This window comes from Hyperolius riggenbachi, chromosome 4 (assembly GCF_040937935.1).
Source record: "Hyperolius riggenbachi isolate aHypRig1 chromosome 4, aHypRig1.pri, whole genome shotgun sequence".
NCBI lineage: Eukaryota > Metazoa > Chordata > Amphibia > Anura > Hyperoliidae > Hyperolius > Hyperolius riggenbachi.
The window spans coordinates 190,006,582-190,019,140 of record NC_090649.1 but is presented as its reverse complement, the minus strand read 5'-3'; the positions used below and the strand labels follow the sequence as shown (position 1 = coordinate 190,019,140).

The following is a 12,559-nucleotide window of genomic DNA, read 5'->3' as shown; positions in this document are numbered from 1 at the left end:
TAGATTTTTGTAGGGATTACTGGTAGATTGTGAGCTCTTCTGAAGAACTATTAGTGACATCACTATGGACTCTGTAAAGTGCTGTGGAATAAGCATGCGCTATATAAATATATAATAATGATAATACACACATTCACACACACTCTCTTTCAACCAATTTCAGGCTGCTTCAAAAGGAGAAAAGCTGTTCTGTTTTCAAATTCTTCACATTCCTTGTGCATGAAAGCCTATTATCAGGGCATGATAGATAGCAGATGGTTGGAACATTTGGAGTAGAATTGTTACAAAAAATGGAAATGATAGCATATTTCTGTGTGTCATTGTAGCAGTATATAAAGTAAAACGTTTTTTCCAGGGTCGTCCTTCTGAATGCCATCTTCTAACCCTAATTGGATAATTCCCAAAGAAAGCAAACCAATGCAGCAACGATTGTTACTGTTATTATTATGCATGTATACAGTGCTGACATTGTTGTGAAATAAGTTACCTTTAGGGCTCATGTGCCTAGGAATTTCAGTTCTGTGTGATGGTAGTTCAGCATCAGTTTAACATGACTGGCGGTCAGCTGTAGATGCTGTATAACATGGACCTTTGTATTCAGGTCCGGTTCAGTTCAAGTTCACACCCATATATACAGTATAGCAACAACATGAATTGATTTGAAACTACACCTTACCTGAATTCACTGGTTCACATACCCTGGGCCTTGTCAGGTGCCCCAACAGCAGGCACTTCCTGCACATGGGTGCTGATGGGGAAGGGAGAGATGCAGCAGGAAGATTGTGCTTGTGCACAGAAGCTGCAGTTCCTGTTCCTTCCAGACATCCACTGTGAACCGAATCCTTCATTGTGATGATCCGGATGATTCGACTCACAAAAAAGATCCGAATTGTTCATGATCTGGACAACACTACAGTGCAGTGAATATTAATTAGCCATTTGGCTAGGAACAATAGCGGACTCTCCCCTTACTGAGCATGTGCAAACAGTCTAACGCAGCTAAAACCACATATAACGCACAGCATGCTGCACTTTCTTTGAATGTCCAGCATTACACTGTAACACAACGTGGGCACTGTGAACAGCCCATTGATTTTTCATTACTGTGAGTTGGGATGCGTTACAGGCTGTTCTAATGTGCGCCTGCAACTTCCCACTGTGAAAACAGCCTAAATGTATGCATAATCTCATAACCCTAAGGGCACTGTACTGCACTTCTGTCACACATTGTAATTCTGGTCCTGGACAATCATTGCTATTGCAGTTGTTGGAATGAGAGGGGGAGCAACTGAGATGGATTAAGATGTAGTGGGGCCCTAGGCAAGGTAGTAGATTTGGGAGCCCTTGTGGACTTTTAGGTAAGCTGAAGTGGAGATGGGTTAGTGAAGGTGGCTGGCGGGCCCCTTGACACCTGCCTAGGTTGCCTGGTGGATGATCTGGGGAGCTATGTACAGACAAAGCATGAAGCAGGTTATTGGGCAGGAAGAATAGCTGTGACTTGAGATGGTCTATGAGATGCAAATAATTCTGGCTTTAATGCAATGTATTTTTTATTTAGTTTTATCAGATTGAATGTGGGGAATTTAGAGGCCAAATAAAACTTTATTCATCAAGCAAGACCCCCTTATTTCTTACCCCCTTGTAGATGCTTTCACTAGAGGTCAGGGCCTTCAGTAGCACTTACATAGGATTGGACCAGACTGGCTAGTCCTTACTCCCCACATGCGTCATAATCCTGTAACTGACTTAACAGTTTTCCTTACCCGAACCACTTTTAGTACATAGCATCCACTAGGAACAGGGAACACCTCACAAGTCATGGCATTTTGGAAATGCTCTCACCCAGTCTTCTAGAATTACAGAATTTGGACCTTGTCATAGTTGGTCTTATCTTATGCTTGCCCATTTTTCTGTACATCACCTCCCAGAACTGACTGCTAACCTTGCAAAATAAATGACTCTTCAATATGTGGCAATAACTTGCACCCTCTGCCCACTCTCCCAAAGTGATATACTATTGGAAGCATGTTAGAATGATAATTGCCTTCTGTTTTAAGCAAGCAATACTGTGCTCGAAATAACTACAGATAATTCTTGAAAGTAAAATGTTTGGTTAATGACATAATTCAATAAATGGGCTGGACTGATTCTGTACAAGGGATAAATCACATTACAATAGATTTCAGTGAAAGTCACCAAGCCCCATCACCTAATTGTAGACCAGGGCTTTCGGTGTCAGAAAAATGTGTACACTGTAATTATGTAAGTGGACGATTTTCCTCCAGATTCATGGAAACTACCATAGAAACTCCCAATGAAACCTATACTGAGCTGATGCTATATTATTCAAATCCCTGCCAACCCACAAATGTTTTACAGATACCCCTCTCTTCCGCTTTTCACCAGTCTTGCAAAGGATGTGAATTAGTATAAAAACCCTTGCTTCTGCGCTCCTCCAGCCTGACTGCTGCCAAGCTGCACTGCCCTCTGGAGGAGAGGCATGGCCAAGCTGTGCTATTGAGTCAGTATAGAATAAAACACTTCAGCGCAGGCTCACTTAAGCTGTGCTATTCACCAGCCCTCCCTGCTGTGGGAGCATGACCCAGCTGCCTCTCAGCTCCTCTCTCATGGGTATCAGTGACAGTGGTGGCACCACCAGCAAGATTGTGGAGTTTGGATAACTCAGCTGTCAGAGGCCCTTGTTCAATTCACTTTTTCTCCTAGGAGATAATGTTTCATCTTCTGTTTAAAACAACTTTTCTGCACTCAGCAATTGAAAAAATACCAAATGGTAGGTGAAAAAAAAATCTGTTACAGTTATTTTGAGTAATTTATTGCTTACTGGCAGCTTAAAAGGCATTTAATTAATAAGGCGTGGAAATAACACCTAGACAAAAACATAGGAGAAAAAGTGTATTGAATAAGAGCCAGAGTTCCTAAATGAAAGACAAGTTAACAATCGGAAAGACCACAAAGCAAAAGTATTGATGTAACTGCTATATAGCTTGCTTGGTAAGATTAGTGGGAAAGAGGAGGGAACTATTTACAAAAAAATTTTGAGGGTGGACAGAGGCTTTAAAGAGTAACTGTCAGGCTGCAAAAGCTAATTTAAACCTCTATTCTCCTGTGTTAAACAGTTTAGAAGGAAGCCAAAAAGGCAATACTTAAGTTAAAAATCTCTCTTCGTTTTGATGTGTGCTTATCAGCAAGGATGTTAGACCCAAGCTCTTAAGAAGCTGAGAGCCGCATACCATGCAGCAAAGCATTCTGGGGCCCTCCCCTCGGCTGCTAGTGATAAGTTACAGGGCTCGTGTTACAAAAGCAGCAGCCCACAGCACTGAAAAAACTCCTTGCAGAGTACACTGCAGGAGTCCGCTATTGTTCCTAGCCACATGGCTAATTAATATTCACTGCACAGTAGTGTTTTACATTACCGATCTTTTGTGTGAGTGATTCATCAGGAAGCAGGCAGGACATGACGACACATTTGGCTTCATAGGAGACAGACAAACATGGAACCTGCCATGAGCTGTCAGGAGCATCATTCTCTGCAAATACTATATAAAGATTCTGTGAAATCCAAACGTGGACAGTGAAATGCATATGTAATGTAAGTACAGCCAATGTTTAGCTACTGATATATATGTTTATTTTCTCTGAGACCCTATACCTAACAGCTCCTCTTTAAAGAGGAACTGTAATTGCATATAGTAGCAGTTTTACATTTTAAATATCCCTGGGCCCATATGCAATTAACATTTTCTCCTGCGATTTCTCCTAGGAGATCATTTTTCATCTTCTGTTTAAAATCATTTTTTGCACTCTGCAATTGAAAATGTGCCACAAAGTACAGGTGAAACTGATCTTGGTAATTCACCTAAACTTAAGACTCCCTGCACACTGCATGCGTTTCCGATTCCAATTTTTAATCGTTTTTTACATCCGATTCCGACTTTTAATCGTTACTGCATGCTGCGTTTTTGACTCCTTTTTTTGTTGATTGCATTCAGGGAAAATCAGAATTGCAAATCAAAATCGGAAATGGAATCGGAAAATGGATTTGCAGTGTGCAGGGAGCCTAAAACTGAGTTTGTTTAATTCTTAAAACATCCATCTTGATCAAATTATAACATTACGTATGGCCCCGCTCTGTATTTTTTATGTAAAACTGTGTATTTTTGTTGCGTTTGCTTGCACCTGTACACCCCATCCACACAGATGTAAAATACCTGCAGTAGCTGAATCCATGGTCAGAAATTGGGGATTTGAAGCCACAGCCTATCTCTTGTGCAGAAAATTGAATATGAATAGTCAGTGAACTGTGTAGCCAAACACACAAGTGTGCAAACTATTTCCTTGTTTCACCCATGTCACTGGCACTAATATCACCCTTTCAGCCTCAGCAAATCACACGTTCTTTACTGCATGCTGAGAAATGTAGTTCTGTATAATTCTTCCTATTTTGGGATCCATATGATTACTCCTAATGGACCAACTCACCAGCTAGATCAACATCTGGCAGGAAGATGGCCGTGATACAATGCAAACGCATTAAAGTCCCACAAAGAATGGTGTTATAGCCGTCACTTTTTATATTAACTTGTCACTCTGGCTACTATTATAATTTGCTTTGTCCTGATAAGTTCAGCTTTTAAGTAATTACATGCCCATCTGACTTTGCCTTCAGATGTGTTGACTTTTATATGATGTGTTTTGAATGCTTTCTGGTGTGGATGTTGAGTTGATAAAAACAAAATGTACAAACCAAAGTTCATCTTACCTGGCAACAATCAGTAGATGTATGAGGGAGCAGATAATGGATAACCTTTTGTTATTTTTAGGAAATGAACCATGTAATTGAACACTCACCTTTGTAAAATTTTCTGGTACCGATCTAAAGACAGCATCTAACAACTTAATAATCAGGGTGCTCAGATGTTACCATTTTGTGTGAAATATGGGTTCTGCAGCTTAGAATCCTTTCTTAAAGGGAACCTGAAGCGAGTAAAGTTATTTAAAGTAAACACATGATGTAGCTGCAAATGAATATTACATGCTAACCTCACTGTTAGTTCTTCTCAGAAGCTCACCATTTTCTTCTTACAGTGATCCCTTCCAGTTCTGACAATATTTTGTCAGAACTGAAATATACCAGTTGCTGTCCGTTATATATCAGCAGCTCTCAGTTACAACTGAATGTGCCAGGTAATATCCATGTTTCTCTATGGCTCAAGTAGGTGATATTACAGTTTAACAGTGTGCTGATCAGGAAGCTGTTATGGGGTAATGGCCATTTTTAAAATGGAGGATGGAGAATTATTTATTTTATTTATTGTATTTATAAAACGCCAACTTATTACGCAGCGCTTGACATTAGTTTAGGTTACAGACAATAGTTAGGGGTGACATACAGCAATATGACAATACAGGAATACAAGAAAAAACAGATCACGCAGCACAGTATGAGTACAAGGTAATGATTAAACAGTAACTGGATGGAGCATGGAGTTAGGCAATTTAGGTTCACTCAAATGCATAGCATGGGTGCACAGTAATGGAGGTTCATGATCAGGTAGGACACAAAAGTAGGAGGACCCTGCCCAAAGGCTTACAATCTAGAGGGAGAGGTAGGGACACGAAAGGTAGGGGACCAGAGTTCATCTGCGGGTTTAGAGCACTTGTGAGGGGTGGTAGGCCAGAGTGGACAAATGGGATGCAGGAGAGGAGAAAGAGATTAAGGAGTAGACTACACAAGAGGTAAGTATGATCTGTGTATAGTTATTTTGACTTTTCATTTTCAGTTCAGGTTATATTTAAACTTTTAATCATTCGGCTAGAAGTAGGGGAGTACAAGGTCTGAGTTTTAGTCTATGCGGACTGAAGTGCTGACCAGTTTGCATCATCCTGCTATTCAGATTGGAATGGGGCAGGCCAGACTGGATCTCTTGCAGAAGATTGCACTCCATAGCAATAAAAGCATGTGATACAGCAAGTGTCTTAGCTCCTGACCAGGTATTTTACAAGCTAATTAAAGTATACCTGAGACTCTGACTAGTGCTGTATTTATACTTGCCTCTGGCTTCCTCCAACCCCATGTTGTGTGTGGGCTCCCTCATCATCCTCTCTGGCCGCTCCGTTCTCCTAATATCACCAGCACTAATCTGGCCAATCACATCCCGTCAGAAGAGAGGATGGCGAGGGAGGCTATAGACCACATGGAGGAAGCCCCAGGTAAGTATAATTAGAGGTCTATGAAATGTCTCAGATATACTTTAAGGAGGGTATAAACTGAGTTACATACTCAGATGTAGGGAAATGTCTGTGTCTAGAATATGTCTAACCCTGTATCTTAGCTCCTTATAATTGAATTGCATAGAATCGGACAACTTTGTAAGTGCGGTGAGGGGGGGAGGTGAAGGAATGACAGCGCAGTGCCAGTGCACATCAAGGCGGGAGGGCTAAGGAGCAGAGCGATAGCTGCAGCCTGTACTCTGACAATATGATCTTGCTGGGCATATCCCTCTGCGATGCATCAGGGCTGTCATACACACTCGGATTTTTAACTGAGGCAGCTAGTCGAGAACCATCTAGCGTGTGGGGGGCGGGGGGAGCCGCTGACAGACCAAATATAACTAATTGTTTATCATCACAATAGATGACTGTACAACTGACCAATATCGGGAAAAATGAACAGCCACGTGTTTTTTTTCCAGTTGATCTCTATTGTATTCCCTTGTAGCTTGATTTTCATGGTCATCTTCCTTCTCTCTGTACACTAATAAATGAATACATGCATGCTTCACTATTCATGCATACAGCACAGGCTGAATAGCTATTCATGTTCATGTTAAAGCTCCTTTACCTTTTTTATTTCTGTTTGTAATGATCAGAGGCAGAAATTTTCCTCCGCTGGAATACAAATAGCAGTAAACCTCTAACACCTCGTTCAATACTCACAATGTTTTGGCTTTACAGTGGAACCTTGGTTTGTGAGCATAATGCGCTCTGGAAACATGCTTTTAATCCACTCATATCAAAGCAAATTTTCACATAAGGATTAATGGAAACTCAGTTGATTTGTTCCACAGTCCAAAAACATTTATAGAAGAATATTTAACCACTTTACCCCCGCGCGTACGTATTTCTCCGCCCCTTTTTCCATCCTTTAAAAACCAGGGACGGAGAAACACGTACTTTCCGCGTTCCCGACGCTGCCCGCGCTCCCGCTCGTAAACACGCCGCCCGCCGCTAGTAAAACCGCCGCCGCCCGCTCGCCCAGAGATCAATGAACGGGAAAATCCATTCCCGTTCGTTGATCTAAGCCCCGCAATGATCAGCTGCTCTCCTATGGGCAGCGCGATCATTGTGAGAAAAAACTCATGTGTCCAGCCTCCTTATTCTTCCTCCAAGCTTCCGGAAGGAAGCTTGGAGGTCGCATTAAAACAAAAAGTTACTGTGGCCATCTTGTGGCCAAATAGTAAACTACACCCTACACATTTTTCACATACAAATAAATGACTTTTACACATAAAATTAACTCATTACCTCCCACACTCCCCATTTTTTTTTTTTTTTGTAATTAAAAAAAAATTAAAAAATTTACAATTAAAAAAAATACATAAATAGTTACCTTAGGGACTGAACTTTTTAAATATTTATGTCAAGAGGGTATAACACTGTTACTTTATAAACTATGGGCTTGTAATTAGGGATGGACGTAAAACTGAAAAAAATGCACCTTTATTTCCAAATAAAATATTGGCGCCAAACATTGTGATAGGGACATAATTTAAATGGTTTTATAACCGGGACAAAAGGGCAAATACGTTTCATGGGTTTTAATTACAGTAGCATGCATTATTTAAAAACTATAATGGCCGAAAACTGAAAAATAATTATTTTTTTCCCCACATTTTTCCTATTTTCCCATTAAAACACATTTAGAAAAAAATAATTCTTGGCATAATGTCCCACCTAAAGAAAGCCTAATTGGTGGCGAAAAAAACAAGATATAGTTCATGTCATTGGGATAAGTAATAATAAAGTTATAGACGAATGAATGGAAGGAGCGCTGAAAGGTGAAAATTGCTCTGGTGGTCAGGGGGTAAAACCCCTCAGCGGCGAAGTGGTTAAAGGGACTCCGAGCACCTTTCATGGGTATGCCTTTAAGCCAGACCACTTCCAACAAAGTCGTGCTATGACCCCTCTGGAGGAGCCTCTTGCAATGGCCATGTATGTTACTTCCTCTTACTGCTTCATTCAGTGATGCACTTCGCTAACAGTGAAGACAGGAGTGACCCGGAAGTTATAACATAGCCAAGATGGCAGCCACGATTTTGGTATGCATCTTTAAGTACTTTGCAGTGCTGGTCGGAGTCTCTTTAAAGGCATACCCATGAGAGGTGCTCAGAGTCCCTTTAAAGAAAACCTGGAAAAAGTTTCACTTACCTGGGGCTTCCACCAGCCCCCCGCAGACATCCTGTGCCCACAACGTCACTCACCGATCATCCGGTCCCCCGCCGTGGCTCAGTTTCGTTTTCGGTGACTGGCCAGTTGCCGAGCCTGTGCAGCCCTGGCCGCCCGCGTCCTCGATTGCGCTCCCGTCCCTGTGGCCGCCCTGCGCAGTACGCGTACTAGGTACTAGTGCGCATAGTGCACATGCGCAGGACAGCCACAGGAATGGGAGCACAATTGAGGTTGCACGAGGGCACAGGAGGGCTGTTCCACGTCTGCAGGGGGCTGGTGGAAGCCCCAGGTAAGTGAAACTTTTTTTTTTCTTTTCTTCTGGGATAAGGTTCCCTTTAATACAAAATACTGTACCGTGTAAAGTAAAAATGTAAAAAAGACTTTCACTATAACTAACAGAATCATTGCCATCTGCTCACACAAACCTTCTAATGTATGGCTTTACCAAGGAACCCAAGGAACTTACAGTTGCTGTTGCCTACTTTTTGGGATTCCACAGAAATGTGACATTGAACAGTCCTTAGACTCAAATTATTACAATCCTGCATTGGTAAAGGGAGAAGAACCAGTGGTGTAGCTAGAGATCATGGGGCCCCATAGCAAAACTTTCATGCGGCCCACAGATTTAGGCACTCTTTAGCAATACCACCTTCCCCTACCCTGTGGATGAGTTAATAAGTCAATTTACATTCTCATGCAATCAACACTGCTTATAGTCTGAGACAAGGTCTGGGTGGGGGAACACATTAAAATTAATAGTGAATACATCAAGTACCAGCAGGGCTCCCTCTGCTCCAGGGCCCCATAGCAGCTACTATGGCTATTGCTACCTTCTGAGAAGAAGCATTGACTCCAGGGGCGTCTCACCCACCAGTCAAGTATAGGCGGTTGCCTGGGGCGCCATGAGGTGGTGAGGCGCCATGAGGTGGTGAGGCGCATTCCCCCACCGTTGCTACTGTGACCATGTTTTTTTTTTTTTTTTATATTATATTACCTCCCGACTCAGTCCCCGGTGCTCGGCACGCTACCATGTGCTCAGCAGTGCCTCCACCTCCACTTCTCCCCAGCCAATAGAGCAATCAATACTGCTCTTCTCTGCCAGGCTCCTTCTTTAAAGCCGTGCCCCTTCTTCTCAGTAGCCACACAGGTAAAGTGTTTATCCCGTGTGGCCCAGCCTTTAACTCCGCCCCACGCCAGTCAAACCAGGAGCCAGCGGCCAGCCAGCTTATGCCCCCGACAGTCTGACCCCCCACCTGTGTCACTGGCTGCACACAGACACTGGAGCGAGACAGCCAGGGGACAGATGCAGTCACAGAGAGAAGAATGTGATGTGTCCTTGTTGGAGCCCCGCCCCCGCACAAGACAGCAACACAGCCCGGGAGAAGGGAAGTTTCTGCTCCAGAGTAGTGATGGGAATTCTGTCTCTTTTCAGAGAATCGACTCTTCTGAATCGGCTCTGAATCGGCTCTTCATTAAATATCACTAAACACCACTCAGAATCGGAGTAAAAGCCCCGCCCCCATCTCCATGACAATTCCAGACTGCTTCTCTGACTGGGGCAATCCCTCCTGCTACTGCTCTGCTCTGCCCCATACACTCCTACAAGCTGCAAGAGGAGGACTACATCTCCCAACATGCCTCAGCGCCCTTTATTGCAGAGCAAAGCAGAGCTCTTTGGGGCGGCTGAGGCATCGGCTCTTTCAAAACTGAGAACCGGCTCTTGTCGTTCGCAGCAAAGAGCCGGCTCTTAGAGCCGGCTCGTTCGCGAACGACCCATCACTACTCCAGAGATGATAAGCTGCATGCACAGGCAGAAGAGAAGGTATGCAGGCAGGCTGCTAAGAACACTTCCTGTCCTGTGTGCAGACTCCCAGTACTGTTATAACTGCTAGAATGTGCCCTGCTCTTTTGAGAGTTTTCTTTGAAAGCTGGTTAGGCTGTAGACTGGTAAAGCTGTAAACCTGTGCTTTAGTGCTGTGCTGTCTCTCCCTCTCCCCTCTCTGTTCCTCTGCCCCCTCTTCCATCTTATGCTGTCTCTACCCCTATCTGTTCCTCTGCACTCTCTTATGCTGGGAATACACGATGCGTTTTTGCGTTAGTTTTTGCCGTCGTTTTCGCTTTCGATCGATTCTACTCTCGATTCACTGCTCGATTCCCCTCTCGATTCCTTATCTTTTCTTATCAATTACATTCACTTGAATGAGGAGAATCGAAACGAAAGTAGAATCGACCAGATCCAACAGGTTGGAATATATCTATCGAACCCATCTATCTAAAGTAAAAACTTAACGTGTATTCCCAGCATTACATCTTATGCTGTCTCTCCCTCTCCCCTCTGTTTCTCTGCACCCTTTTCCATCTTATGCTGTCTATCCCTCCCCCTCTCTGTTCCTCTACCCACCTCTTACATCTTATGCTGCCTCTCCCTGTCTACTCTTTCCCTCTGCTTGGATTACGTGTATTTTCTGGTGAAACGTTTCCACATTACGATTATTTTCTGACAACGCTGCCCCATTACGATTATTTTCTGGTGAAACGCTGCTGCCCTATGATTAATTTCTGGTGAAATGCTGCTGCAATAAGTGTATTTTCTGGTGAAACGCTGCCACCTTACGAATATTTTCCGGTGAACTGCTGCTGCAATAAGTGTATTTTCTGGTGAAACACTGCCACATTACGATTATTTTCTGGTGAATTACGATTCTGAATTACGATAATTACTATTATTTTCTGATGAAACACTGCCGCATTATGATTATTTTCTGGTGAAACGATGCTGCATTATGATTATTTTCCTGGGCGGGAGGGGCTTGGGGGGGGCACCACAGGTTTTCTCGCCTGGAGTGACAAAATGACTAGAGGCACCCCTGATTGACTCAGTTGTGATGATGTGACGCAAGCACACGCTCTCACGTTCTGTGTTTGTATATATCAAGACGTGGCTTGCTTATCAAATCAACATTTCTTAAAATGTTTTACTTGCGCTTGCAAACCAAGTTACTTGCAATCAAAGAATTTACTGTAGCTGGAATTGAATAAACAAATCATTTGTTCAGGGCTGTTCTCCCCTAGGACTCACAGCACATGGCATGTCTAGATCAGTAAATTATGTTACAGGACAAAGCCACATGTGCATATATGCCAGACTAACACATGCATGATTCCATGTAACAATACTCTTTATGTCATTCTATTCTATTTAGGATTTTAAGGTTAACCTCAGCTGCTTCCTCAGTTGCAAGTCGATCTTACACAAGTCCTCCAGATGCAGTATGTCCTATTTGCCTTATTCTGTACTGTTATTTTTATTATTACCCTTCCCATAATATGTCTACTTACAGTAACATTTTGTTTTAACTGTACAGGGCAATAAAGCTGTGCTTATCACAGGATGTGACTCAGGATTTGGGTTTTCACTGGCTAGGGATCTGCATGATAAAGGGTTCACAGTATTTGCTGGATGTCTACTTAAGGTAAGAGGTTAAGTTTAGGGTTACACAGAAAGTTTTGAAATGTAATTTAAAGTAAAAATAAAAAATCTAATATATAAAATAACTCTTTAGGGCCCGTTTACACTGTATGCTACATAGCCGCATTGCACCGCGGCCGAACTGTAACCAATGCATGCCAATAAAACAGTTTCTATTGCATGCTGGTTATGCGGAGAGATTCAAGAATCTGCAGCATGCTGCAGATTCTAGCACAGCCGCATCCGCGTCCCATCTCCTCCAGTCACTTCCGCATCGGGAGATGCGGAAGTGACGTAACTGCAAAGCAGAAGTGACGCAATGCGGCTAGGTAGCTGCACTTGCATCATTTCCCAAGTGAAAACGGGTTCTTTTAGTGCTGGGACCCACTATGGGCGCTTTGCGATAATCGCAAAGAGCCCAGGATTTTGCACACTGTGGAAGTGAAGCGATTTTACCATGTTTCCCAGAGCAAGCAAGATTTGGCTACTGTAGCCACTGGTGAGATCACTCCCAAAATGCTACAAGCAGCGTTTTTCGCTCCATGATCGCAACACTGCTAGTGGGACCATCCCCATAGGGATCTACTGGACTAGGGCTTTGCTGATCGCCAGTGATCTCAAGCA

At 43.0% G+C, this 12,559-nt stretch overlaps 1 protein-coding gene across 3 annotated transcripts in view; it reads left to right on the top strand.

Moving 5' to 3' along the window:
- The window catches only part of BDH1 (3-hydroxybutyrate dehydrogenase 1), a 35,570-nt gene that overhangs the window by 13,393 nt on the left and 9,618 nt on the right, over nt 1-12,559 (top strand). For all 3 annotated transcript variants that reach the window (XM_068281147.1, XM_068281148.1, XM_068281146.1), the window contains exons 3-4: nt 11,670-11,736; nt 11,832-11,939. In XM_068281147.1, coding sequence (XP_068137248.1) covers nt 11,670-11,736; nt 11,832-11,939 — 175 coding nt within the window. The remainder of the gene's footprint in view (nt 1-11,669; nt 11,737-11,831; nt 11,940-12,559) is intronic.